The 23,314-nt window shown below is 40.7% G+C and overlaps 2 protein-coding genes across 2 annotated transcripts; both read right to left on the bottom strand.

The window, feature by feature from the left end:
- Nucleotides 1–18,145: 18,145 nt before the first annotated feature.
- Nucleotides 18,146–20,856, bottom strand: LOC121808063. The gene is made up of 4 exons (XM_042208404.1): nucleotides 19,819–20,856; nucleotides 18,617–19,636; nucleotides 18,487–18,546; nucleotides 18,146–18,410 (listed from the first exon to the last, which is right to left on the bottom strand). Exons 1-4 carry the CDS (start codon nucleotides 20,356–20,358, stop codon nucleotides 18,357–18,359), a joined length of 1,674 nt encoding a protein of 557 aa, XP_042064338.1. The 5' UTR covers nucleotides 20,359–20,856; the 3' UTR covers nucleotides 18,146–18,356.
- A 22-nt stretch (nucleotides 20,857–20,878) lies between these two features.
- On the bottom strand, nucleotides 20,879–23,219 carry LOC121808064. Its single transcript, XM_042208405.1, has 3 exons — nucleotides 22,561–23,219; nucleotides 21,568–22,364; nucleotides 20,879–21,402 (listed from the first exon to the last, which is right to left on the bottom strand). The coding sequence occupies exons 1-3, from the start codon at nucleotides 22,787–22,789 to the stop codon at nucleotides 20,881–20,883; spliced, it is 1,548 nt and encodes a 515-aa protein (XP_042064339.1). The 5' UTR covers nucleotides 22,790–23,219; the 3' UTR covers nucleotides 20,879–20,880.
- Between the last annotated feature and the right edge of the window lie 95 nt (nucleotides 23,220–23,314).

Below are 23,314 nucleotides of genomic sequence, written 5' to 3'. Positions count from 1 at the left end.
TGGGTTTTGAATTTCCTTATCTGTGATGCTTCCGTTTGATATTTTCATAAATTCGTCTCATTCATTTGGTTTACGAAAACATAAAACGATTTAACTCTTGAGATAGTAAACATTTAACTGTGATTCGGTTAATTTTTTGTATGCTTGTGTTAGTTGTTGGACATCTTCAAATCATGTCATATATTCGGGATTAGACAAATTGATAATAATTCATTCATCAAATATACTCCCTTCTTTCCATTTATGGAAACTTTTTTTTTCCTCTTTTACATTATTATTATAATTGATGGGCATTTTAGTCCATTATATTATTTGAATTACGTTTTCTCATTCTCTCTTACTTTACTAATTAGTAGTTACACGTTAAATCCATGTTATCTCTAAATGGTCTATTTTAATAGAGGGGGTATCATTTTTCTCTTAATGCATAATTGGTTAAGTAAGATAGAAAAAGTAATTACAGTATTTTTAGTCGATAATGAGTCTTAACTTATTAGAGGGAAAAGAGTTAATAAAATTAGAAAGTTCATATTTTTCAAGGCCATTAAAGAAAAAACTCGAAAAAAAGTGATATTTTTTTTAAAATGTGGTTCACTAATTGGTCCTCGACTTTGACACATAAAATATACTCCTACTACTCCACAAAATTATTACTCCTACGTGATTTGATATAAGAAGAGTCTATAGCTTTTCTGGCGAATTCAAGTGTGTACAACTAGGTGTGCACAAACCGAACCGGACCGGTGGTTAACCGCAGGTTCGGGCCCGCCGGTTCATGAACCGGAACCGTCCGGTGGTTTCCCGGTTCTTTAGGGCCGGTTCAGGTTCGGCAATATATTGAACCGTGAACCGGAGGTTCGGCGGTTTGAACCGCCGGTTCAACGGGTCAAACAATGTTCAATAGGCTAGGGGTTCGTAGGGGTTCAGGTAGGGTTTAGGTTAACCGGCGGTTTTCTGGGAAAACCGGCGGTTTTCGTCAGAAACCGCCAGTTTTCGGTCAGAAACCGCCGGTTTGGAAGCCGGTTTCCGCCGGTTCCGGTGACTTTTCAGAGGCTAGGTCGTAGGTGCAGTGTTTAGGCCTGCAAAACCGGTCATAAACCGCCGGTTTTCTGACACAAACCGTGGACGAACCGCCGGTTTCGGCGGTAAACCGGCGGTTCAGCCGAATTCAAAATTTCAATATATTTTTTTTTTCAATCCAATTTTACTCCTATAAATACCCCACTTCTCCTTCATATTTCCTTACCCCATTCTTGTGTTAACAAGGATTTCATTCTCAATCTTCATTTCTCTATTCTCTCCTCATTCTCTCTAATTGCGCAAATTTACGTTTCAATTCTACACTTTCTACTCACTACTATATTTGTTGTTGTGCTCATAATTTACCACTTCTTTTATACTTCATACATATTTCATTCCAAGTCCATACTACTTTCATTTATCAATATTTTCAATATGTCTTCTTCTCATGGTGGATCGGGACGTGGTGATCGGGGCAAGAGAATAGCCCAAGATCAAAGTACTTCGCGTCCCTCAAAATCTCGACGACCTAGTCGTCGAGATGTTATGGAAGAGGTTTCCCGATTGGCAGCCGAACGCATGCAAGTAAGTAATGAAAAATTTGTTTTCCAATTCATATTTCATAATTTCATAATTTTTTTTTGCGTTCATACTTTTAACTTCTACGTATATAATATTTGTAGATGGAAGAAGATCATAGGACCGCCATGCTACTTGCTGAAATGCAACAAGGTGGGGGGTAGGGGAGGTCGTTCCCAACAAGATGAGGAGTTCGACGTTACTATATCGTCGGACTCGGACAACAACGAGGATAGATCGCATTCTCGTATTCCGTCTAGCATCGGCGGAAATGAGGAGATGCCTCCCCCTCCACCCGCTAACACGGCAAAAGCTTTGAAATCGGACATTTTTGTCAAACACTACAAGAAGGTCCCGGTGGTGATTCCAAGTCCTCACGATCCGAACTCTCAAGAAGAGACTTCGGATTTTCATGTTTACTGCAACTATTGCAATAAAGTGTACAAATGGTCCGCCGGTGGTGGATATGGCACCCTCCGTCGCCATTTGGTGGCAAAGCATCCGGTAGAATGCGGCACTACCTCTACCCAAAGCCAACTAAACTTCCAACCCGCCTGGTCGGGTTCGTCAGGTACGCCTCTGTTTAAATATGAGAAAAAGAATTTTGATGATACAATGACTAGATGGGCGGCTATGAAGCATTTGCCCTTTAACGTTTTTTATGACAAAAAATTTGAGGTTACTATGCAAAGTGGTTTGAATGTAGCAATCAAAAGAATAGGTAGAATGACCGTGCAACGATCTACCGTTCGGCAATGCTTGGAGAAAAAGGTAGAATTATCTCGTTATTTAGTTAACTTGGGCCACAGGGTGAACATTTGCTCAGATGTGTGGATGGATTGTTTTAACTGTCATTCATACATGGGCATTACGGTTCACTTGGTGGACAATAGTTGGACTTTGAACAAGCGTTTAATAGGTTTTAGAGAATTTTGAAACTCCACACACTGCACCCGAAATTGCTTCTTTGATTATACAAGTGTTGAATGAGTTTCAGTTATGCAACAAGATATTTCTATTGGTTTTGATAATGTAACTGCCAACACCGCAAGTATTGCCGATTTGATTGCGGCTTGTACACCGGTAATTGGACGTAAGTATTTTCATCAAAGATGCATTTGCCATATTTTAAATTTATGTGTACAAGATGCGCTTGACTTATGGAAAAAGCATGTTTCTCCTATTAGAAATGCAGTTAGATTAATCCATCAAAAGCCACCTATTGGCAAAGCATGGAAGAAATATTGCCATCAAAAGAATGTCAGGTATACGAATTTTACTATGGATGTGTCTCATAGATGGAATTCGACATATGATTGTCTGAATTATACTTTGACACATAAAGATGCTTTATGTGATTTTTATAGAACTAATCCCATGCATGATTTATATCTTTCGCATAGTTGTTGGGATCATAGTATGTCTTTATTTAAATTGTTCAAATATTTTAAAAATGCTACTGTTGAATTGTCGGGTGTTTATTATTGCACTGCTGTTCGTGTTTTGGAGCATTGCATGTACATATCCCTTGGTTTTAAAACTGCAATGAAAAATGCTTCCTCTTCTCCCGAGTTAATGTGCGTTTTGTATTATATGATTGAAAAATGGCTCAAGTATTTCAGTGAGATTCCAAACGTGTTTTTGATTGCAAAGGTATTGGATCCAAAATGGAAATTAGTAGGTACCTCTAGAATTTTAGATTTTTATTATAACAATTTGAGTTCAATTGATCTTGGTCCCCTTCAAGCAATCCAATCTGATACCAGTCACGAATTTGGAGTCGACCTCTCAGAAACCTTTCAAATAAACCTCTCGGACCGGTCAATTGTTCAACAAAACCTCGAGTTTAACTTGCGCTCTCTCTACACTGAATATGAAACCAAGTATAACAACACCCACCAAGTCAGAAGACCCCCTCCTCCACAACATAACTATGGCTTTGCATTTCAAGCCGATTATGATGACCCCGACGCGCAATCCCAACTAGCCGACCTATACAACTACAGCACCGGCGGAAGGTCCTCAGGTATGGTCAGTGAATTAGATTTATATTTTGATTCACTCTTTTCCTTTGGTGATGAAGGTCCTACTCCTCCCGCCCAAATTGACGTCCTCGATTGGTGGGGAACCCACGAGAAAGATTTTCCATCCTTGCTTCAATGGCCAAGGAGATTTTTTTTGTTCCGGCTTCCACCGTCTCCGTCGAGTCCGCTTTTAGTGTTGGCTCGCGCGTGTTGGATGAATCAAGAAGTAAGCTCTCGACGAAAAATATGGAAGTCGTGATGTTATCTGATGATTGGGCCAAAGCTGACATCCGAAAACAAGAAAATGATTGAGATGATCGTCAAGAGGGATCACAAGATGAATTCACCGGGGAAGAAGCTTAGGCCAACCGTCAACCGCCGCCGGCCAAGCCAAATAGGTAAGTAAGGTAAGAGAACTACGTGGACTTTGATTCCCTAATGCAAATGAGCAATTGGGATACGTAGGCACCTCAACTTAAATTTTAAATTTAAGTTGAGCTCAAATCCTTTTTTCTTTTATTTCTTTTTTTTCCCATTAATTCCTACTTTAAAAATATGCAAATACAATTACATAATTGTATTTGTATATACTCTAGTCGATGAAGTATATTTCTCTATACGGCTAAATGAGGGAAACTTTTGACAATTCTACTATAATTGTTGATTGTTAGACGAAACTCAACATTTAAAGTTGAATTGCTAAAGGTGTCCTTAATTTAGTTATGTAGAAAGATCTTCTTCGCCGGTTAAGAGTATATATATAATACACTTATACGTTTAAGAACTTCAACGTCGTTCTTGTCATTTGTAATTAGTTGTTGACTAGTAGTCTCATTTGTATTTAAATTTTGTTTAAGACTTCAAGACCGCCATATGTTTTCGATTTGTAATTGTTGTAACTTGTAAACATGCAATTTCAATAAAATTGCAATTTTAGTCGTATTTTTTTTCAATTTTATTTACTCACATTTCATATATAAACAACTTTGAAAAGTGTAATGTAATTTGATTAAAAATTGAATAGTTGAAAAATGCAAAAAAAAAATCGACGAACCGTCGAACCGGCCCGGAACCGGCGGTTCAAACCGAAAACAGGCGGTTTTGAACCGCCGCGTAAACCGTCGGTTTTTTGAACCGGAACCGGAACCGCCGGGAGCTAGGCGGGCCGGTTCAGGTTCAAGCATTTCCTGAACCGTGAACCGCCAGTTCATGAACCGGAACCGGCCGTTCGTGACCCTTGTGCATGCCTATGTACAACAATGAATTCATTGCCAACTTATCTGTAGCTCAATTAACAGTTGACAACTTGACATAGACATAGTTGAGGTATTTCTTCACTATAATTATACACAATTCGTAGGTAATTAAGGTATTTCTTTTACTCACAGAATTTAAGAAATAGTAAAATAATAGAAAATCAAGTAAGAGAGATGAAGAGAGTAAAGTATGATAGAAGATAAATTTTTTGTCAAAATATGAAATGACTCAACTACCTTAAGACAACCCAAAAGGAATACGACTCAACTATCTTGGAATAAAGAGAGTATTACTTTTTAGAATAATCATCTCTTTTGCTTACTACTAAAACGACAAATCTCGGTATTATTTGTTTGGATTATCCATACAAAAGTCATTTCATACTGCAGATTTTCTCTCCCATTATGCGTATAGCTTTCATAGAGGAGTTCATGCTTAGAGCATCCACATCCGTTCTCTTGCCAACGAGCACGGATGTTGGCCCAGTCCCACTTTTACTCCTTACTTTTAGGCAAGAGCACAACACTCACATCCGTGCTCTTCCGTAAGGACAAGCTCAAGGGTCCACCATTCTATTATTCAATTTAAATAAAAATATTTCCACAAAATTAAAATGCATTAAAAATACCCGGAATAATATTACAAATTACAAAAAAAATAAAAATTACATAATTAAAATACTAAAAATTAAAAATTACCTAATTAAAATACTAAAAATTAAAAATTACATAATTAAAATCCTAAAAATTAAAAATTACATAATTAAACACCTAAAAATAAAAATTAGCCCCGTGGATGACTATTCATCCGGCTCTACCTCCAATGTTCTTTGGAGACCCCTATCATCGCCATATGCGATCGAAGTTACTCGGGGGTCATAGTTGACCTATCGGCCAAATTGAGTTAGGCCAAAATCCCCCTCAACGAGTTGGTGGGGGGTTGAGGTGGCACATAGGGAGAGGGAGCGGGAGCATGGGCGGATGGAGTCGCGGCGCGACGGCGGTTGGCCGCCGCCTTCTTCCTTCCTTGCGGCTGGCGTTGGGAACTGCTCGGGCAGGCGTCGGGGCTAACCAAGTTAGCTCCGGCAAGTTGGCTAGCCTCATCCTCGGAGCCGGGGTCGTATAGGGATACCGACCTCGACCGTTTGGAGGAGGAGCTAGAAGAGGATGATACGCCTCCCCTATACTTCGGATGCGCCCGCGTCTCCTGCCAAATGTTGAGGTACTTGAACGGCTTGTAGTTCATGGATTGGTAGATCGCCAAGGCGAAACTGATGATGTCAAGCTCGCTGCGGCCACTCCCCGCCGACCGCTCTTCCTGGAGGTAATACCCCTGGAACTTTTGGATTTCTTCGTTGGCTCTGTATATGGCATTGCGCACCATACTCTCGTTGCGCTCGATTGTTCCAGCCGACCGGTTTTGATTGTACCGGCGACAGATGCACCACCAATAATGGTCACTGGATTGGTTCGTGCCAACCTCCTGACCTTCGGAGATTGACAAGTACGCTTTGAATAATTGATCCATCTCCCCCGGAGTGTACGGGGTGCGGACACCACGAGTAGGAAGAGGAGGAGTTTGAGAGGGGCCGCTCCCTCCCGCTCTAGGTACGAGTGGTTCGGGTGTCCACCGGTATTGCCCTTCGGGGGCATCTTGGTCGTCGATCGGTTAAGGCCGGTAACCACCCGGAACTTGTGAACCTTGGGTTTGAGGAGGGGACGAATATTCCGTTTCCGGACTAGGAAATGGTTGTGAACTGAACCAATCGGGGTTCCAACTGTGGGAGCCGGATGGGTGATCGCCGGAGCCGGACACTTTTTGTTGTGAGTGAAAGAAAGATTGAGAATTGTAAGAATAGAATTGAGAGAATTTAGATGAGAATTGTGTAGTGTTGTGTAAATTTTTGGTGTGGAAGTGGGGGTATTTATGGATGAAAATGTGTATTTTTGGGGGAAAAATTGAAAAATAAATTAAAAGTGGGTAGAAAACGGATATAATTTTTTGGGAAGTGGGAAAATATTTTTTTTTAATCGGATTTTTTAATTAAAATCCGATTTAAAAAAATTCAAATTGCCAACGGCATTGCCGTTGGCCAATGGACGGCTGACACGTGGGCTGCTCGCTGGCACGGACGTGCTCGATGCATCGAGCATCGCCGTGCCAGCGGCGAGCAGCGGGTGTCGCGCCGCTGGCACGAACGGACGGACGGCTGCGCTCAACCGTCGTGAATGCTCTTAAGATGGTCCTTGGCCGAGTATGAATGTGTTGCTGCTAGATGATAGATTAGGTTTTCTTATTTATGATAAATTCTTCAATTTTATGGGTTGTACCTAGCTTTTTCTTACCCAAAAAAAAAAGTTTGAAACGTGCCAAGTAATAAATAATGCTTGTAAAATATTCTAGTTCAGCAAAAGACTGTATACTTTCTTTCTCAACAGTTGGATTTTGCCATCGCATATATCAGTACATATTTGATAAATATTAATTAAAATATCAATACATGCCAATAAGTTAAATATAAAATAAAATAAAATATCCCAAAGAATCTCACTCGTTCTTCCATGAGAAAGACTACAGAAAGATAATGAAAGCAAAGTTTTTAAAGGTAAGACATGGCATAATCATTAAAAATCTTCGCTCTAGAATCTAGATTATAATAAAACCTAATGATGATCTCATTTAAATAAGATCAAAATGGAAAATATAGTTATTTTATTTAGGTGTTAAAACATGGAAAATATATTTATATTATTTAGTTGTTAATAGTTCGAATTAGTAGCTTTTAATTATACGCCTCATGGCGTGAATTTTCAAGGTAAAATTATAATACATCTCATTATCACACAACATTTTGATAATAAAACCCTAATATCTAATATCTGCAAATGAGCAGACGTACATGGTCAATCATGTACTCGTAAAACCCATTGTAAATCAAAGTATAATTGGCTCCATCTGGCTCTATGCATTTGCCTAAAGATTATCATGCAATATATCAAATGCAAAATAAAGCAAATTTGGAATGTAGCACTCAACGTGACAACAAACTAGTAAGTTCTAATATATAGGATTCATTGTCTAAAGTGACAACAAACAGATGGAAAATGTAAGAAAATGGAATATAAAATGTAGAAAATGGAAGATAACTAAAATATTAATTTGGGTAAGCTAATCGAGTATACTTGATACCCCAAACCCTATCAATTTTAGCATCTTGTTCCGTACCTGAAACTCGTATTAATTTACGGTATTAAATAACCGAGATCCTATATTATCGGGATGGTCCGGGTAATACATGAAACCCGAGATTTGAATTAATCTTTGTTTTTCAAATTTCATTCATTACATGTAACAAGTTAAATGCACTAAAATGCGTGAACTTTGGAGCCATTTTTTATGAATAAACTTTGATTTTTTCACAGTATAAACATCATAAATTCTCCATTTTTCTGTGATTTGCAACTCTCACCAAATGCAAACTACACGTGTGGCTAATTACTGCATTAGCGTAGTGTGAGGAAGAGATTTCTTTTATCTTCAATACTATAAAATAATTCTCAAATTATCTTTCTTATACTAAACTCATTTAGCTTCAAACATAGCTTTTCAGTAATATTCAAGAAAACACATTGACTTCGCGTTGGATATGAAAATATCTAAATCACTTGACAACAAATAAATCATCCTTCTTAGTTCTTACGTTAGGAAAATCTAAAGTCAGTGAAACAAATTGGAGAATCTGTAAAATTCGATTAATTATTATTATTAAGAAAAATAAAATACTAGTACTAGTATAATGTAAATGTAATCATTTAAAATATAGTGGTGCCGCTGGAAAATATTGGACTATTTCAAAATAAATACTACTCCTCATCATTTTAACCATTAAATATCTAATAGTATTACCATTCATTCTATTGTTTATTTACATTTCCTATTATTATTTATATTTTTTCAAATCCAGGTTAAATTAATGTGATATATATTCAGAGACAAATGGAATATACTAATATTAATGCTGTAGCTCAAAGCTTGAGAGCCACTAGAATTATTTCAACAACTCCTCCACACAAACAAACAAACAAACAATCAAATATTTACACATGTACAAACGTCACCCAATTAAAAAAATGTAAATTAAAAAATGAATCAAGGCGAAGAACCCCAAAGCACCTCGGCAACAATGGTGGCGCATTCCGCTTGCGAAACACACGCTTGGCGCACTCTCTCCAATATGCGCTGCTTCATCGCCCTCTTCTCTCTCTGCCGCAGCCCTTCCCCCACCTCCGTCAGCACCGCCAGCCTCGCCACGCACCGCGATTCCGACCTCTGCAGCTCCACCAGCTTCCCAATCACTCCGCCCTCGATCATCGCATCCACTGCCTCCTTCCTCCCGAAATAGCCGATCTCCATCACGCACTCCATCGCCGCCTCCCTCACTTCCGCCTCCTCCGCCGACAGATGCGCCACGATCTCCCCGATTCCGCCGCAGATCCTCATCTCATCCACCAGCGGGCTCTTAATCGCCCTAATCAACGCCGATACGACTTGCAGAGAGCACACCGACCTCATCGAAACTATCGCCTTCACGCTCCCTCCGATTAAAACCGCTGTCACAAACACGTCCTTGTTGAACAGCACCAGCTCCTTCATCGTCACCGCCGCCTTCTCCCGCACCTTAATCGCGAAGCCAGGATCGCAGAGGATCCCCTGCAGCTGCGAGAAAACGCCTGATTTCAGCACGAGATCCTGCAGATTCATGTCGAAACCTCGCGAGAGCCGCTCCTGCAGCGCTGAAATTCCGTAACAATAAATTATCGGCTTTGTATCAAAAACATTATGCTTTCATTTTTGGGCTCTGGAATATTGGCTCAACTTGTCATTCTAGTAATTACATCACTGAACGCGACGTTTTTTTGTCATGATTTAAAAAATTTAAAAAATAAATTACATTGCGGAGACCAAAAAAGGCAAAGAGAATATTTTAGAATTTAATTAAATACGTATTTCTTATAATTCTGAATATTTTTTTTTATAAAATAGACATAGTTCAGGCTTTAAAGTGATATTTATCCAAAAATGATGAAACAATTAAAAATAACCATACAAAAATGTAAGGTTGCGTTCGAAATCGAGAAATAAAAAAATGCAAGGTTGTGTTCGAAATTAAGAAATAAAATACCAAAACTGAACTTGGTTAGCGCATTTGATTACATTACATATTCACAATAGTCACTTAAAATATGTTCAGCTCAAAATTAGGATTGTTGGATAAAATTGGGAAAATTCCCGAGCCGTTTACAGGCAGTACTCTAACTATTACAACCGAAGAGCAATACAGATACAAGTGAAATGGAAATTACAACAAAAATAGAAAATTACAGTACTAATGATAAGTCGAGTCGAGGAAAGCCCTCTTTCCGCAAGACAATTTACGCCCCGGCTAGTGCTCACGGATTGGCGTAGTGTCCCCAAAGATAAAACGACTTCGTCCAAGTGAGTAGAAGCACCTCAAACTCACTAGGCACCGGCGAACTTTCGGAGTTTCGAGAATTGAGGAGACTATGCTCCTAAATGGCTAAATGAGAGAACTAGTTTAGAGAATTGTGATCTTGATCTTGTTCTGATCTCTCCTTCAACCCCCACACATATATATAGGCTTAGGAAAGATAAGTGGTGATCATTTTTGATTTTACTACTTAAGAGATAGTTATCAAATTGATAACTAAGTTGGTTATCAAATTGACAACTAAGTACTTAAGAAGCTTCTAACTTAATCAACTTGATAACTAAGTAGTTATCAAATTGATAAATCCAACAATCCCCCACATTGGTTAGAGCTTCACAAGCTCAAACCAACATCTTAGTCACACCTCTATCGGAGGAATGAATATGAATGTATGCAGACGCTAGCCTCAATTCTCAAGAAATAATATTGCATTTGAAATGGTAGCTTGGGGCTTTGAACCTTCCATAGTCAATACGATCGGGCATACTGGCGGCCTGGTGGACGTGATGCCTTGAACCATTCCTCCTTGGTGTATACCGAGACAATAGTATTGACACAATATTGTTTACAAACTCGTCAGTTCTCACGTTTGTGTCCTTTTCTGGCCATGGAACACCACTTTGGATTCATAAGTGATTTTACACATTTTGAAGCGGCCCTCACTTCTCACTTACATAGGTGATTCTTTCTCGAGTATCCTGCTATACTCTACCTCCTAGAGGTTTCCAATAATCATTAAAAGTCAAAGACTTAACCTCTTACCACGTGCAGGTTACAACACTCAATGCTTTCTAAGGAATGGGCGAAGACTAAGTTCTTCTGAGTGTTACGACTAGATTCGTATAGCTTCGTTTTCCCATTGAACCAAGCCCATGGGATCTCCAATCGTATGGTTGGGTTACCACTATAATCATCTTTTAGATGTGGTTTTCAACCCCATTCCTTCTAGCAGCTTAAGCATTTGATCACGACATAACCCTTTGGTTAATGGATCCGCTAAGTTATCTTTTGACTTTACATAATCAACTGAGATAACACCACTCGTGATCAATTGCCTCACGGTATTGTGCCTTCGACGTATATGTCGAGACTTTCCGTTATACAAACTGTTATGTGCTATCCCTATAGCCGCTTGGCTATCACAGTGTATCACTACTGTGGGCACTGGCTTCTTCCAACATGGGATGCCTTCTAGGAAGTTTCTAAGCCACTCGGCTTCTTCCCCTGCTTTATCTAGAGCGATAAATTCAGATTCCATGGTGGATCGAGCTATACAGGTTTGTTTCGTTGACTTCCACGAAACAGCTCCACCCCCCACAGTGAACACATACCCACTTGTCGAAAATGAGTCTTTTGAATCAGAAATCCAATTTGCATCACAGTACCCTTCAAGTACTTGGGGATATCTGGTGTAACGCAGCCCAAAGTTGAGAGTATACTTTAAGTATCTCAAAACTCTACGAAGAGCTTTCCAATGTTCGTTACTTGGATTGCTCGTAAATCGACTCAACTTGTTCATTGGGCATGCAAGATCAGGTCGGGTGCAGTTTGTGATAAACATCATACTCCCTATGATCCTTGCATATTCTTCTTGAGCAATAGGCTCACTCGTGTGCACGCTCAAATGCACATTTGGGTCCAATGGAGTCTTAGCTGGCTCACAATCAAATGAGCGGAACTTCTTGAGCACTTTCTCAGCGTAGTGAGATTGTGTCAAAGTAATTGCCTCGTGATCTCTTACAATCTTGATTCCAAGAATCACATCAGCTAGACCCATATCTTTCATGTCGAAATTTCTTTTCAACAGATTTTTCGTCTCGTTGATAATGCGATTATTACTGCCCATAATCAACATATCGTCTACATAAAGACACACAATAACAAACCCATTATCTGTGTTTTTAATGTAAACACACTTATCACACTCGTTGATAGTAAATCCATTTGACAACATCACTTTGTCAAACTTCAAGTGCCATTGCAATGGCGCTTGCTTTAATCCATATAGAGACCTCACTAGTTTGCATACCTTCCTTTCTTGGCCAGGTACAACAAACCCTTCAGGTTGCTCCATATATATCTCTTCTTCCAATTCACCGTTCAGAAATGCAGTTTTCACATCCATTTGATGAATCTCAAGATTGTGCAATGAAGCAATCGCAAGAAGCATCCGAATAGAAGTGATTCTCGTAACCGGTGAATAGGTATCAAAGAAGTCATATCCTTCTTTCTGCTTAAAGCCTTTCACGACTAAGCGAGCTTTGTACTTATCAATAGTACCATCAGCTTTATATTTCCTTCTCAGGATCCACTTGCACCCTAAAGGCTTACAACCTTCTGGCAAGTCCACTAACACCCATGTGTTATTTCTCATGATTGATTCAATTTCACTATTGATCGCTTCTAGCCAAAATGGTGCATCTAGGCCAGACAGAGCTTCTGCTAGTGACTTTGGCTCATCATCCAACATAAAAGTAATAAAGTCGGGGCCAAAGGTCTTTGCAACTCTGGCTCTTTTGCTACGTCTTGGTTCTTCATTCTCAGTACTTGGCTTCGTCCTTTCCAGAGAATGAGAACTAGTAGCTTCATCCACCATTCTTTCACTAGAATGGTCCTCTTGCTTCTTACAAGGATAAACATTCTCAAAGAATATAGCATTCCTTAATTCCATGGTCGTTCCTTCAGCTATGTCAGGCACAGCTGACTTATGGACCAAGAAACGATAGGCGTAGCTGTTGAGTGCATATCCAATAAAGATACAATCGACTGTTTTGGGGCCAATTGCAACTTGTTTTGGAAGAGGCACTTCCACCTTCGCTAAACATCCCCAGACTTTGAGGTATGAATACGATGGTTTCTTTCCTTTCCACAACTCGTAAGGAGTCACATCCCTACCTTTAAGTGGAATTTTATTCAGGATATGATTCGCTGTTAACACAGCATCCCCCCACATGTTCTGGGGTAACCCTGAATTAATCAAAAGAGCATTCATCATTTCTTTCAATGTTCGATTTTTGCGTTCAGCAACGCCGTTCGATTGGGGAGAATAAGGAGCCGTAGTTTGGTGAATTATACCACTCGCATGACATAATTCTGCAAACGGGGCTACATATTCGCCACCTCTATCACTTCGAACACACTTAATTTGACAACTAAGTTGATTTTCCGCTTCATCTTTGAAGTCTTTAAACGCTTCAATTGACTTATCTTTACCTCTTAACAGATAAAGGTAACAATACCTTATGCAATCATCAATAAATGTGATAAAATATTTTTTACCACCTCTAGTTTGCACAACTTTCAAATCGCATACATCAGTATGGATCAACTCTAGAGGTTTCGTGCTCCGCTCTACCGAGTGAAACGGCAGCTTAGTCATTTTAGCTTCAACACACACCTCACATCTTTCAAGTGAGTTGAATTTGTTGACTTTTAGTAAATCGAGATTCACTAATCTTTTTAAAGCATTTAAATTTACATGTCCCAATCTACAATGCCATAAATCAGAGCACTCAAGCAAGTAAGAAGAAGATGCATCATTTTCATTACTTGATAATTTCGGAGTGCGGCGCACAACCGTTACATTTATTTTGAACAAACCATTGGAAAGATAACCTTTTCCAAGGAAAGTACCAAACTTAGTCAATACAAACTTGTCAGACATAAAAACTAACTTGAAACCATGACTAACAAGTAGGCTACCCGAAACCAGGTTCTTCCGGATGTCTGGGACATGCAGCACATCCTTCAGTTTCAGCTCATGACCAGACGTCATCTTGAGCTTCACTTCTCCCAAGCCGATAGCTTCAGATGAGTTTTGGTTGCCCATGTGAAGCTTCTTCCCTTCGACTTGTTTGTATGTTGAAAATTGATTTCGATCTGAGCAGACATGTACAGTCGCTCCAGTGTCGATAAACCAAGACTTTGGGTTATCTACATGGTTCACTTCAGAGACCACGGCCGCCAAGTCATCCTCATCGAAGTTCTTCTCGACCAGGTTCAAATCTTTCTTGGCTTTCTTTTTCTTGGGTTTTCGGCAGTCCTTCGCCATATGACCCGATTTGTCACAGTTATAGCAGTTGCCTTCAAACTTTCGGGCAACAGCCTTCCCTTTCCCTTTATCTTTCTCATTCGGGCGGGGACGTTTTGAGGATCTTCCTCGCTCTATCAGATTTGCCTTTGAGTCTTCCGAGCTTCCCGGCTTCTGATGATAGCGCCTGTTGTCCTCTTCGACACGAAGACGAACAATCAGGTCTTCAGGCTTCATCTCCTTCCGTTTGTGCTTCAGATAATTTTTAAAATCTGTCCAGCACGGAGGAAGTTTCTCAATCATTGCCGCAACAATGAACTGATCTGGTAAGACCATTCCTTCAGCGTGGACATCATGGATTATGATTTGCAGCTCTTCGGCTTGCGCCACCACTGAACGAGAGTCCACCATCTTGTAGTCCAAAAATTTTGCAACTACATACTTTTTTGTACCGGCGTCCTCGACGCGGTACTTCTTGTCAAGAGCCTCCCACAATTCTTTTGAGGTCTTAGTCCCTGCGAAGATAGAATAAAGACTATCCTCTAAGCAGTTCAGGACGTAATTCTTGCACAAGAAATCGCCTTGATGCCAAACATCATAGGCGTTCCGGACATGGAAGTCCGTCTCTTCCTCAGATACGACTGGCGCATCTTCTGTGAGGAAGTTGGCAACACCTAACGTAGTTAGGTAGAACAACATCTTTTGTTGCCAACGTTTAAATTCAGAGCCCTTAAATTTCTCTGGCTTATCGGCCTGAGGCATCACCCTCGAGGTCGAAACAGGTGTCAACACCGATGTTTTGGCAGCAGCAAAAGTAGATCCATTTTGTTGGTGTTCGTTTCCTCCAGCTCCATGGTTTCCGTCCATCGTAACTTCGGCCGACATCACCTAGAGTACGACTAAATTGTCTTGCGACTGTTGGATAAAATTGGGAAAATTCCCGAGCCGTTTACAGGCAGTACTCTAACTATTACAACCGAAGAGCAATACAGATACAAGTGAAATGGAAATTACAACAAAAATAGAAAATTACAGTACTAATGATAAGTCGAGTCGAGGAAAGCCCTCTTTCCGCAAGACAATTTACGCCCCGGCTAGTGCTCACGGATTGGCGTAGTGTCCCCAAAGATAAAACGACTTCGTCCAAGTGAGTAGAAGCACCTCAAACTCACTAGGCACCGGCGAACTTTCGGAGTTTCGAGAATTGAGGAGACTATGCTCCTAAATGGCTAAATGAGAGAACTAGTTTAGAGAATTGTGATCTTGATCTTGTTCTGATCTCTCCTTCAACCCCCACACATATATATAGGCTTAGGAAAGATAAGTGGTGATCATTTTTGATTTTACTACTTAAGAGATAGTTATCAAATTGATAACTAAGTTGGTTATCAAATTGACAACTAAGTACTTAAGAAGCTTCTAACTTAATCAACTTGATAACTAAGTAGTTATCAAATTGATAAATCCAACAAGGATTATGCATAGAAGTTTGAAATTCCAAACACAAATGTTGAATAGATTTATAACAAAAGAAGTTCAAAATTCATGGATCTCCCAATTAAATTATACTATACTCGTTTAACATAAATAGTATCTGCTCAAATGTCAAAGCGAATGAAATAATGGTTTTAATAAAAGGAAATGACTAGTTTAGTGTTAATGTGATAATAATAAATAAAAATGAGTGGCATAAAGGAATTAAATAGTACGTCTAACAACCATTTCGTATTTCTATACCCAAAACCTTTTTTGGAGATATAGTCAAGGCTTTCCAAATAAACACCATGTTATGATTTTTTGGATTTATGTAATGCAATAGAAGAAATGCCTAGGAAGGAAGATAGTGATTATACAGAGAACGTGGACAGTTGATTTGAGAGAGGACATATTTTCAACTTCTTTTATCATTTTAAATTTTGAGAATCAGACAAAAAGAAATCATATAAATCAAAATTATGCAAAATATGAATTTATAAGAACTACATAAAACGACTCTCACCTTTGCATTTGTTTCACTCCAGGCCCCTGGCGTTTAAAAATATCGTCACATGTCTCTGGCGTTTAACATAATCACATATCAGGTATTTGTAGCCATTTTTGGTCCACAATACCCTTATGGCTTGCAGGGTATTTTAGACATTTTACGAGCGTGTTGCAGGCATCTCTGCCCGAGGCTGAACTTTTGCAGACCGGTCTGCATCGATGGCTGCACTTTTGCAGACCGGTCTACATCGATGTCAAGTCAAACGTTTGAATTTAATTTCTTAAATGTACTGTGCATTCATTCCTAAATGTTTGAAATTGAATTGTTTTCTTCCTCCTCTCACTGTATTTCAAGCGGCAACTGTAATAATTCGTCGTATTGACTCAATTTAGGTAATTTCTTCTGTCGCAATGTAAATCAGCCTTTCATTGTCTGTCTGTCGCCTTATCCCTACCGAGTGGGGTATTTTTTTGAGTGGAATTCGCAGCTGAATGTAGTCGTATTCAATGTAGGGTTTATGTGTGTTGGGCTGAAATTCGTCCTTCGATTGTACTGTGCATTTATTTGTTGATGGTCGAATTAAGCTGTGTACTTCCCTCTACATTTGAATTTTGAAGGATATGAAAGTGTGTTGTATTCTCTCACCTCAATTCACTCTCCCATTTTTTTCGTCTACTGCGTGTGGTCCCTGTCGTCGTATACTCATTGTTCAATTCTGTATAGCTGAGCTTGAGATCGCAAACTTGCACTCTGACCCATTTCGGTGGTTTTTGTAGCTCAATCTGGGTGGATTTTGCAGCTGTAGCTGGCAATTTAGGGTTTACGTGTGTTATGTGTGTGTTATACTGCTGTCACTAGGCTATTTTTTGGGGGAATTTAATTTCATAAATAATGTCGTATAGGTTTTTAATATGTTTAGTTTTTAATTTCCCAATCAGCGCGTTCGTGCAATGTCTTCTTCAAGTTCTCAATCATTTGGGTCAAGCTTCAATTGGGAATGGCCTCGTCCACAGATTGTGATCTGTAATCATGATCTTGAGGCGGAGCTTGTGACATCTAGGACGGATGCTAATCCTGGGCGTCGTTACTATCGTTGTCCAATATGGAAGGAAGATGATTGCAGATTCTTTCGTTGGTTTGATGCAGGTCTATCGCCAAGCCAAGACACATACTTTCAAAGAATCAAGCTCGAACGAGACAGGTTTGAAGAACAACTCCGTTGCAAGAATATCGTGGAAGGTGTCCTTGAAGATAAATTGCGCATGAAAAGTGACGAGTGCGAGAAGCTGAAGTTAAAATTGAGCATGAACAGTGAAGAGTGTGCACGTGTTAATTTAGAATTGTTAGAACCAAGAAAACTGCTCGAAATCTGAAGATTGTAATATCGTTTTTATGCGTTGTAATTTTTTTCTTAATGTAATGGTAACACTTTTGCTCTTCAAGCAATAAGGGTGGATTTATTGGTACTAAATATTTGAAGTCCCATTTGTAGTATACAGGTACGGGGTGAACAAGTAAATATTGTGTATGAATGAACTTTCACACTGAGGACTGGAATTTCCCGCATAGGTACATCAAACTAGCATTTTGAAGTTTTTGTTTTATAATCACGACTGAAGTACGCATCTTCTGTTGAAATACCACCCTGCGTACAAAACTTTTGATTGAATAACATCTGGCGTACAGAACTTTTTGTGAAATACCATCCTACAGACAAAGTTAAGATATGCAGCACCCGGGCCTTCTCATATATCATAGTCAAAACAAAATACGAGTGCGTTTCCATCATGATCCCTAACAAGCATAGTATGCAAAATGTGATTAATGTTAGACAGAAAGACTTCAAGACACCATTGTTTACAAGCCACAAACAAAAACCAAGATTGTTTACAAGCCATAAACAAGATTGACAACCACGCATATTCAATCCTGATCCCGTCGACGACCACAGCGTTACGGCCGAGTCCTGGTCCGACGTGTGCTAGGCCCTGGAACAGTGGGATTGGTCTACAACAAACAACAAACCGGTCAGATGGACTGGATTTTTAGGAAATGAGAAATGAAAGATTGTCGTGAATACTACCTCCTGGCTTGACCGCGCAGACCGACGTTTGCTAGGTCGTTCTCTCCGCGGCATAGTTGTCTATAACAAACAAACCATTAACATACACAATCAGTGGGTACGGAAATCATGTAATTGTAATGAATAATACCTCCTCATCTTGCACCACGTTAGACGACTCAATCCTGTCACTGGGCTCACCGGGCTGTGAACTCTGTCCAACCTCGGTTCGAGTATCTACACGGGGATTATTAGTGCATGTTCTTCGGTTATGCCCATCTTGTCCGCACCGACGACATCTGAGTACAAAGGTTCGTCTTAGAGACTCAGATCCATCCGCGTGCTGACGAACCTGGGGTTCTTCACGCCTCACTTTCTTTGGCCGACCACGTTGTCGCTTCGTCCTCGGGGGTGCCAATTCAAATCCAACTGCAGAGGTCTTCGGCCAATTATCCATCCCATTGATTGGATAGAGGACATTCTCGTACATAATCGTCATTGTCGACCGCAAATAATAGCGGGACACAGAGGCTGCTACATCCTTCCCAAGCTTGTTGATAGTAGCGATGGCATGAGTGCAGGGGATCCCAGTAAGCTGCCATAATCTGCATGAGCAAGTAAAGTCCAGCATGTTCACTACGTACTGGCCTGACGGTCCCGAAACTTGGTACGAATCCTCTTCGTTCCAAGTTGGTCTCCAAGAAGAAGCCCGCAGGAACAACTTATCCACTATCTCTTTGATAACGGGGGGCAGTGGGTGCTCGTATGTCTTGATCCACTGGCCTTTAATTTGTATCCTCTCCATCTGACTTGTCCGGATCTCCTCCAGCATGGTTATAATGGCCAGCTCGCGAGCAATTGCTATCTTCGAATTAAATGTCTCGCATATATTGTTGAGGATATCGCAACAAATATGCGGAGAGAAATAAGCCTTCACCCATTTTTCTTTAGGCGCAACCCCGAGTAGGTACTGATGTGCTTGAGGATATATAACCCGCAGTGCATCCATCCGCTGAACATACTGTTCGTGTGTTGTACTTGACGCAAGCTCCCACAACATCTCCTTAAAATTCTCCCCAATGAATCGCTTCTTGAAGTTGTTGTAGATGTGCTGCACATAGAAGCGATGCTCACTCTGTGGGAAATCCTCCAGGATGGCTTTTGCAAGACCCTGCCAAATTCATGTAACACAACACATACAGTAGTACATGTATTATAAGCCTCAACACATACAGAAAATCTATAATCACACTCGAACTACTACGCTTATAGGCAAAATCACAACTGAAGTAGTATTCTTTAAATAATCACGATTACAGTATACACGTTTTACTGAAATCACATTTCACGTACCTTTTGCTGATCAGACATGAAGACAAATCGTGGGGCATTCTCCTGTAATTGGATGTCCTCTGCCAGATAGCCGAGGAACCATTTCCACTGCTCATAACTCTCAGCCTCAGTCACCGCCCACGCGTTAGGCCACCAGCCGTTGTTTGAATCAATTCCCATGGCCGTCATGAGTTGGCCTCTGTACATTCCTCGCAAGAAACATGCATCCAAGAAGATAATCGGTCGGCAAAAACGCATCCAACCCTTTTTCAACGGTCCGAGGCAAGTATAAAACCGCAAGAATCGCGTACCCACAGCCGCAGGATCTCTAAAGTTCTCATAGTGTATATGCACACTAGAGTCCGCGTGTGTCCGCTCCAATTCAGCTTTGTAGTCAAACAGGCTGCGATATTGGAGTCCTGCCTTGCCAAAAATACCTTCTAAGGCAATGTCTCTTGCGTGGTACGCCTTTATCCTGCCAACTTTGAGCCTGAATTCCTCATCCACACACTGCCGTATAGCCGTCAATGGGATGTGGGGACTCGCTTTGATTTTCTCCATGTAACGCTCAGCTAGCCAATGGGACGTAAGTCATCTCTTATCCAATACCTGGGAGCATGTGTGCGCATGATCTCTGTGCATATTCACTACCACAATATCTGTATTATTGTGGCTTTCAATCTTCCTTGCATAAACATACCATTCACAAGACTTTCCTTTACACATGGCACGAAGTCTCTTGCCATCATTCTTGGATACATCGATACAGCGTCTGCTCATTATCGCGTACTGGCGAATGACCTTATAGAAGAAATCTCTATCTTTAAAAAAATCACCGGGTTTCCACTTTGGCAGCTCATTTGTCAGCTTGAAGGGGGTGTATTTGATACCCTTCATACGCAAGCCTTCCAAATCCTCAAGATCTTGGAGATCTTGTATCTCATCAACTGTATCTTGCTCGCACAGAGGGTTTGTATCTGTCGAGTTCCTTTTATCAACAACAGGGGAGAACCTGCGTTTTTTCTTGGAACTTCCACTGCTTTCACCTATCTCTGGCTCCGCACCCCCTTGTTGTCCCGCTTCCTATTTCGAGTGTTGTTGCCGACACAACGACTCGTAATATGAGGTAAACATTTGTTCATCACGACACATGTTGGCCAACGAGATAAAATGGTCGACCTCATCATCACTGCCATCTTCTTCAATACTTCCCTCGTTATGAAGATGACATCCATCGGGAACATAATCGAACGACGGACAATAAACATCTTCCGCCACCTGATGGGGTACATCTTCTACCACTGGTACGGGTTCTTCACATGCGGCTGCAGCTGGAGCTGACTCATGCACTTGGGTGTCAGCTTCGGACATGAACAATTCATGGGTAATATCCTCAATGATCGGAAAGATATCATTGTCAACCCGAATGTCCGGCTGTGACTGACAACCACCGTCCATTACCGGTCGGTAAACGTCTTCATCTGTTGATGCTCCTGCCCTTTCCGAATCTGGTTGGTGAACTAATCCTTCCGGCTCAGTTGCAGGTTCATCCACACTTGGACCAATCGGAATGGAATGGTCCACAGATGAAGGTCTAGCGACATCCTGCAATACACAAATGAGATACACAAAATCACAGATGGACTGCATCACAAATGAGGGACTACATCACAAATGAGACGAACCAAATGTACACATATGAGATACACAAAATGTATACAAAATCACAAATGTGGTACTAAATCAATTGTGTAAATCACAACTTATTACCTCTGGTACGTGTGCATGGGATTCTCCACCTCCAACATCTCCTACTTCTTCAAAACATCCTCCTCCAACCTCTGTTGTACATTCAATGTCGGGTGCTGCTACGAATGCTTCTCCAATCTCAGAGGTCGGGGCTTCGGTTGGTACTGATTCGGTTGATACCGCTTCAAATGCATTCGCCAAATTTTGACTAGCTACCTCCGCGTCCCTCTTCCTCTTAGCACGATTATCGTCTAAACTCTTCGTAAGATATTCCTCGAACTCTATATCCCTATCATACCATCCAATCATTAAAGGCTTATTCCGCTGCCTCCTCATCGGTCTAGGCTTTTGCTTTGGCACACTAGGTTCGGTTTCTTCAATCTCTTCAATGATGACTCCTGGGGGTTTAGCCGCCCTGAATCTGAGAAGCTCTTGCGCTTCATCCTTCATTTTCTTCAATAGAGCGTTAGCCCGGGTTATCTCCACAACATAGATGTGAACTAACTTTGTTGTCATAGACGCCACCTTGAGGAAATCCGTCAGATGTGTATCCTCAACGATGGGCAACAACGAGCCGCCGATTGAAACCCCCGCGCACGCATTACTGTACTTTGGATTGCAATAATAGAACTCACATATCATCTTCCTATCGTACTTCAACTTTAACACCATGCTCGATAGGTCTATGAGCGCGAAATGGTTTATATTGCAGAAGTCGAAGTATGTCAACTTCTCACCAACATACTTGTTGTCATCGTTGGTATTGAAGAATGAACCGCCATAATGGAAAGCAACTGAAAACTTTCCAGGCGCATCCCCTGTTAAGGAGAACAATAATCGGACCGTTAACAATCAAACCAAAACAGTAAACAAAATTCACAACAAAAAATCAAACTCTGGCGCCCTAATTCACCAAATGAGGATTAAAAATCATTTTCCGGAGAAACAAAAATATATTCATAGTTTAAATAAATTCCGTAAACCCTTAATCACAAACCGAGGGTTATAACTTACTGTATTCATCTTCTGGGACGAAAAAATCAAGATCAGGATCGCGGATATCCCAGGTTTCTTCTTCCACATCTATGACCACTGGTGCATGTCTCGGTGATGGTCGCCAGTGTGGTGGTGATGGTCGCCAGTGTGGTGGCGATGGCGGGCGTGTGGGTTCCCTGTTACGGCAAGACGATTTCTGGGACGACGATCCGCCTGATGATCCGGCGCACTTCCGTTTAGGCGCCATTCATGCAAAATAGTTTTTTCACAGATGGGGCAGAGAGAGAGATTAGATTGAAGAGTGAGCACAATGTTTTGCAATTTTTTGGCGGGGTGGGAGAGATAACTCCTTTTTTGCAAAAATTTTAGGCGGGGTGGGAGTGAAGGCCGAAACTAAGGCTTGTGAAATTTTTGAAACTTATTTCATAAATCACACCCAGAGTCCTGAGTACGTGGCGTGTGCGTGTGGTCCATCACGTTACCAACTGCCACTGACGCGCCATCATGACTTGATGGCTGACACCCGCACATCAAATCACGCCAGAGTATGGTGGCCGCCACTGCAGGTCAGATATGGTCTGACCATAATGCCCCTTTAGGGCTGAAGGGTATTTTTGTCCGAAAATACCTGATATGTGATTATGTTAAACGCCAGAGACCTGTGGCGATATTTTTAAACGTCAGGGGCCTGGAGTGAAACAAATGCAAAGGTTAGGGACGTTTTATGTAGTTCACTCTAAGATTTATAATCCAACTATCCTTTATATTGAAA

This window comes from Salvia splendens, chromosome 6, assembly GCF_004379255.2.
Source record: "Salvia splendens isolate huo1 chromosome 6, SspV2, whole genome shotgun sequence".
Classification (NCBI taxonomy): domain Eukaryota; kingdom Viridiplantae; phylum Streptophyta; class Magnoliopsida; order Lamiales; family Lamiaceae; genus Salvia; species Salvia splendens.
Note: the sequence above shows the minus strand (reverse complement) of the source record. Positions and strands in the feature narration are given on the sequence as shown.

Bases quoted from the DNA above. Each gene is read 5' to 3' on its own strand.
- LOC121808063 (XM_042208404.1), bottom strand. From the start codon at position 20,358: ATGGAGAAAATCAAAGCGAGTCCCCACATCCCATTGACGGCTATACGG. The intron at 19,637-19,818 runs GTACGTGAAATG...TGAATTTGGCAG, and splicing joins TCATGTCTGATCAGCAAAAG to GGTCTTGCAAAAGCCATCCT. The intron at 18,411-18,486 runs GTAGTATTCACG...TGTTTGTTGTAG, and splicing joins CTGCGCGGTCAAGCCAGGAG to ACCAATCCCACTGTTCCAGG.
- LOC121808064 (XM_042208405.1), bottom strand. From the start codon at position 22,789: ATGGCGCCTAAACGGAAGTGCGCCGGATCATCAGGCGGATCGTCGTCC. The intron at 22,365-22,560 runs GTAAGTTATAAC...TCTCCTTAACAG, and splicing joins CGTCCCAGAAGATGAATACA to GGGATGCGCCTGGAAAGTTT. The intron at 21,403-21,567 runs GTAATAAGTTGT...TGTGTATTGCAG, and splicing joins CCCATGCACACGTACCAGAG to GATGTCGCTAGACCTTCATC.